This window comes from Oryx dammah, unplaced genomic scaffold, assembly GCF_014754425.2.
Source record: "Oryx dammah isolate SB20612 unplaced genomic scaffold, SCBI_Odam_1.1 HiC_scaffold_1, whole genome shotgun sequence".
Lineage (NCBI taxonomy): Eukaryota > Metazoa > Chordata > Mammalia > Artiodactyla > Bovidae > Oryx > Oryx dammah.
The window spans coordinates 9,785,306-9,790,890 of NW_024070185.1; the positions used below are offsets into that span (position 1 = coordinate 9,785,306).

At 50.4% G+C, this 5,585-nt stretch overlaps 1 protein-coding gene and 1 long non-coding RNA gene across 2 annotated transcripts in view; one reads left to right on the plus strand and one right to left on the minus strand.

Moving 5' to 3' along the window:
• Positions 1-5,585, plus strand: part of INTS9 (integrator complex subunit 9) — a 129,809-nt gene extending 124,224 nt beyond the window's left edge. Inside the window, exons 15-17 of the mRNA XM_040236071.1 lie at positions 1,568-1,666; positions 2,796-2,933; positions 4,789-5,585. Coding sequence (XP_040092005.1) covers positions 1,568-1,666; positions 2,796-2,933; positions 4,789-4,965 — 414 coding nt within the window. The 3' untranslated portion in view covers positions 4,966-5,585. The remainder of the gene's footprint in view (positions 1-1,567; positions 1,667-2,795; positions 2,934-4,788) is intronic.
• Positions 3,479-5,280, minus strand: LOC120860341. Its single transcript, XR_005720313.1, has 2 exons — positions 4,719-5,280; positions 3,479-4,609 (listed from the first exon to the last, which is right to left on the minus strand). It is a non-coding gene; the product is annotated as an uncharacterized LOC120860341 (long non-coding RNA).

Genomic DNA, 5,585 nt, shown 5'->3' on the forward strand with positions numbered 1-5,585 from the left:
CATAATACCCTCTAGGTCTGTCCATGTTGTCACAGCAAAATTTCATTATTTCTTTATGACTAATATCCCATGTCTGTCTGTCTGTCTGTGTGTGTATGTGTGTGTGTGTGTGTGTGTGTGTGTGTGTCGCATCTTCTTCTTTCATCCATCAGAAGACATTTAGGTGGCTTCCATATCTTAGCTATTGTAAATAATGCTACCTTGAACACAGGGGTGCAGGCATCTTCTCAAATTAGTGTTTTGTTTTCTTTGAGTAAATGCCCAGGAGTGGAATTGCTGGGTCATACGGTAGTTCTGTTTTTAATTTTTTGAGAAGCCGCCATACTGTTTGCCATAGCACCTCCACTAATTTACCATCCCACCAGCAGTGCACAAGTGTTCCCCTTTCTTTATGTTCTCACCACCAGTTATTTGTTGTCTTTTTGACAACCACTATTCTGACAGGTGTGAGCTGATACCTCATTGTGGTGTTGACATCCACTTGCCTGATGATTAGTAATACTGGCCATCTGTATATCTTATTTGGAAAAATGCCTGTTCAGGTCTGCTGCCCATTTTCAGAGGGGTATGTTGAGTTGTATGAGTTCTCTGTGAATTCTGGATTATCTGGTGCATCATTTGTAAATTCCTTCTCCTTTACTCTAGACAGCCTTCTTGTCTTATTGACAGTATCCTTCATTGTGCAAAAGCTTTTTTGTTTGATGCAGTCTCATTTATCTTTGCTGTTGAATCCCGTACTTGAGGAGATACATCCAGAAATAAAATTGATAAAAGACTAGTGTCAAAGATGCCTGTGTTTTGTTCTAGGAGTTTTATGGTTTAAGGTCTTATATTTTAAGTCTTTAATCCGTTTTGAGTTTGTTTTACATGGTACAAGACTTTGCATGTAGCTGTCCAGTCTTCCCAGTAACAATTATTGAAAAGACTGTCTTCCCCATTGTATATTCTGGCTTCCTTTGTCATAAATGACCATATAAGCATGTGTTAAAAGATTATGACTCATTGTATTTCCATTTTCATTTGTTTCCAGGTATTTTTTTCATTTCTTCTTTGATCTCCTCAGTGACTTACTGTTGAGTAGCACATTGCTTAGCCTCCATGCACTTGTGTTTTTTTCATGTAGTTGATTTCCAGTTTCATAGCGTTATGGTTGGAAAAGATGCTTGATGTGATTTCAGTCTTCTTAAAATCTACTGAGACTTGTATTGTGGCCTCACGTATGATCTCTCCTGGAGAATGTTCCACGTACACTTGGGTAGAAGGTATATTCTGCTGTTTGTGGATAGAATGTTCTCTATATCTATTAAGTCCACTTGGGCTAATGTATCATTTGAGGCCAGTGTTTCCTTACTGATTTTCTGTTTGGGTGATCTGTTCACTGGTGTAAGTGGGGTGTTAAAGGCTCCTGCTGTCATTGTACGACTTTCAGTTTCTCGCCGTCCATCCCTGAGCTGTGCACAGTGGCCCAGCGTGGCCTCCTAACCCCTCACCCTGGGCAGCATGGCTGCAGCACCCTCTGCCCCCAGTTTATGGGGAACCTGACTAAAACCCCCCTCTTTGCTCCCAGCTTGCAGACTCGCTGGTGCCCATGGAGATTAAGCCTGGCATTTCCTTGGCAACCGTCTCGGCTGTGCTGCACACTAAAGATAACAAGCACGTTCTTCAGGTATCCTGGGGAGGCTGGGCTGGGCTCCAAGAGGAACCTCCAGGGCCTGTGGGGACTGGAAGCCTTCCTCCTGAGAAGGTGCCGGCATTCCAGCCAGCCCGCCAGGACAGTGTAGAGGTCAGACTTCCTGAGGGTTCTGATCTGAAGGAAAGGGCACTACTTATTTCTCTGGCTACGTGCCTTGGAGAGAGAAAAGGGAGGAGAAACGATTATTCATAGGGACGGCGCCACCCACCATTCTAGAGCCATCACAGTCCCCGGAGCATCGGCTCCCCCGGTGGTGCTCAGTAGACAAACTCTCCTCAGGTGCCCGTCCTGAGCCCGCAGGCGTGAGGTGGGAGGGGAGGCAGACCCAACAGCAGACGCAGCCCCTGCCCTCGGGGGCCCTGAAGCAGTCAGGCCAAGGGCTGGGAACCTGGGGAGCCCCTGCAGGTGGAGGGCATCTCCCCCCAGCCTCACGCCTCACTTCAAGGCACATTTGCCACCTTGGAGGGCAGCTGTGTGGGCCTCTGTCTGCCCTCTCGTGAGGAGAACCCCCTTCAGGGCTGGGCTCTGCCACTGTCATTCCCCAGGGTTGTGTGCCCATAGCAGCCACTTAGAGCGCTGGGCCCCGGACCCGGTCCTCACCAGCCAGTGTCTTATTTAGGCCTCACAAAGCTCTCTGTACTATCACCGTTGTCAGGGCAGTTGTTCTGCCCTTCATTTTCTTGACGGAAGGACTGTAACTGGTCAGTGTGGCCCCACAGGCTCTGTCCTCAGCCCTGGTACTACTGCTCCAGGTCCAGCTGCCAATGTGGGTTATTAAGAATTTACTTAGAGAAGAGCCTGGAGGGCTACAGCCCACAGGGGTCACAGAGTCAGACACAACTGAATTGAGTTGACTGAAAATTAAAAACGGGTCTTGCTAAAAGGAGGTATCTTTGCCAGCTAAGATAATGATTCTGTGGCTAGGTGACTTGAGCTTGTGTGTACTGTGTGGAGATCAGCTGGAGACGGAGACCCTGAACAGGGCACAGCGGCACCGGGGCAGGCCCTGGCCCCCCCAGGAAGAGGGTCCCGCGGGTGGCCTGCACCGACCTGGGGCTCCCAGGTCATTTCTTAACGAGACCCCTGTTTTCCTCCTGCCCAGCCTCCGCCCAGGCCCGCCCAGCCCACTGGCGGCAAGAAGCGAAAGCGGGCAAGTGATGACATTCCAGACTGCAAGGTTCTGAAGCCTCTGCTGAGTGGCTCCATCCCCGTGGACCAGTTCGTGCAGACGCTGGAGAAGGTGAGCGCTGTGGGCTTGCGCATGTGCTGTCTGACTGCACTGGCGTCCCTCCCAGGAGCCCGTGCGCTGTCCCTGCAGCATCTGCCCACCCTCGGTCAGGGCGGGGCCCGAACCAGGCGGGAGCTGCAGAGTTAAGAGGGGAGCTGACCTTCCTCCCCCACCCCCACTACCAGGCTGCCACAAGACTGCCCCCCAGCCCCGCTTCTTGTGGGAACCAGAACGAGGAGGGGCCTTTCTTCAGAAACATAGCTGTGACATATTGGGCAGGGGGCTGGCCAGGAAAGGATCTGCCCCCTTAGGGCCCCACTTTTGTATGAGAAGACCCTTTGCATGGCCGGCTCAGAGGAGATGCCAGTGTGGTGTGGGCAGAGGGGTCAGGATGTCCTGATCCCCGGAGCTCAGGGAGCGGGGCCAGTGGTTCCCAGACAGGTAGTGGGAGAGAGAAGCAGGCGGTCATGGTGGAGGATGGTGGTCCCTCCCCCAGCTCCTCACCCTTCCCACTCTTCATCCCTGGTGGCTGCTGGAATAGATTTCATGACTACAAGTAAGAGGAAAAAGAATTTATTAACCTGAAAGTGTTTTGTAATTCTGGCCTCAGTCACAGGGCTTCAGAGACCACTCTTTTGGCATCAGAATTAGAGAGTCCTTGACAGAAAAGAGGAGCAGTTGGCTAAAGACAGTATTTTTCATGCTGCTTCTTGTGGGAAGAACTGCAGTTAACACTAAAATCTATTCCAGGAAAAGAGATTTTCTTCTAAGTTGGTTACTGCCTTTTGTCCAGACTAACTCAGTAGCTAAGTGCTTTCCAATCTTAAAGGCTTTGTCTTTGTTGGGAATTTTCTCCACTTGTCATTTAATCTTCCTCAAAGGCAGGGCTTTCCCCGAGTTGTTGGGCTCCCCTGACCCCTAGTGATGTGGGGACACCCCCTGGGGACCCCATGTGCTATGCACACACCAGCGTTCCTCCTGACTGTGCTGCGCCCTCGGCTGTACTGATGGGACTCACGCTTCACTTGTTTCTTGAAAACCTGAAACACCTTGCTTTCCCAGAAAGATCTTATTTACATCTGGCTCTCCCAGGAGTTGATCTCTAGGACCCGACTATCTCCCACTCCAGTTTCTGCCCCCATCTCCTCCTGCAGGAGGAACATCCCTTTCTGTGCCAAAGACGGAGAACCTCCCTCGGCCATGGTTATTACCTATGTGTGTCCTTCTCAGACAAATCACTCTTCTTTCCACTCTGTTTCTTTCTCAGCTTTACATCTGATGTGTAAGGAAATTCTCAGTTAGCACTGGAGGGTCCCTGGAGAAGTATTTGATAGACTGCTGCATCTTCCCCTTCGGGAGGGACTTGCCAGGTCACAAGGTCACCGGTACCTGTGATGAGGAAGGCATCCTCCTGGGACAGGGTGGAGCGTTTTTACAGGGACCCCAGGTGTGGCTGGGAGGTTGGGATGGAACACCCAGCCTCCTGAACCCAGGTGCCTGGATGTGCTCCTCAGATGATGCACAAAAGCTTAAGCAGGTGGTAGGAATTCTGTTGTGTTTTGTATGAGATTTTTGCATGGTTGGGGGCTTCACCTGGAATTCTATTGCGGTAGTAGGTCCTGGGACTGCTCTGAAGAACTGTATTGAGTCCAAAATGCCAGTTTCTAGAATGTTCAGTGTAGCCAACGCTGGAAAGGAAAGTGAAAGTGTTAGTTGCTCAGTCGTGTCCGACTCTTCGCAATCCCATGAACTGGAGTCCTCCAGGTCTCCTGTACTGCAGGCCAAGTCCATCCTTACCGTGTGAGCCACCAGGGAAGGAGCATCTCAGACACTAAAATGCCCTCCTGCCCCTTTTCTCTCGGTGCAGCATGGCTTCAGCGACATCAAGGTGGAAGATACAGCCAAGGGCCATATTGTCCTGCTGCAGGAAGCCGAGACCCTCATCCAGATTGAGGAAGACTCGACCCATATCATCTGTGACGACGACGAGGTGCTCCGGGTCCGCCTGCGGGACCTGGTCCTTAAGTTCCTTCAGAAGTTCTGAGGGGAAGGCCCGTGCCACCCCCACATCCCTGGACCCCTGCGTCCTTCACCGCAGCTGCCAGCCCCCAGCGGCAGAAGGGAAGACCCACAGCTGGCAGGTCTCGGTGGTGGTGGGCTCTCGCTTGAAGAATAAAGAAGCGGCTTTTGAGATACCTTCTCAGGAGTTGCAGCCAGAACCTCGCAGTCTGGCTTCTCAGCACTGTTTGAGAAGCGAGCTCTCCCTTTAAAATTTAGGCGTGTGTCCTTCCCAGGCCTGCATAGCCAGGCAGGTAAGGCAATAGGCTGAGGAGGAGAGAGAGTCACAGCAGCTTTGCATCGGGTCAGTGGTGGGAGGAACACGAGAGATGACAACTGTGGCCCATTTGTCACAGTTTCACAGGCCTCAGGCAGAGCAACTGGTCTTTAATTTTATTTTGTTTTATTGTCTGTAGTGCTGTACCTAGTAAGAAAGACGATGCCAAGAAATTAGCAAAGGTTCATTTTGGTTTTATAATGTGAGCTCATTTTGTTAATAAAATTTATTTTTTATAGAAGTAGCTGTGTTCTGTTGAACTTAAAATTTATGCATTCACTTAGCATCTGTGAAAGGATATGAAAATATACAGAACTGAACTTGGCAAA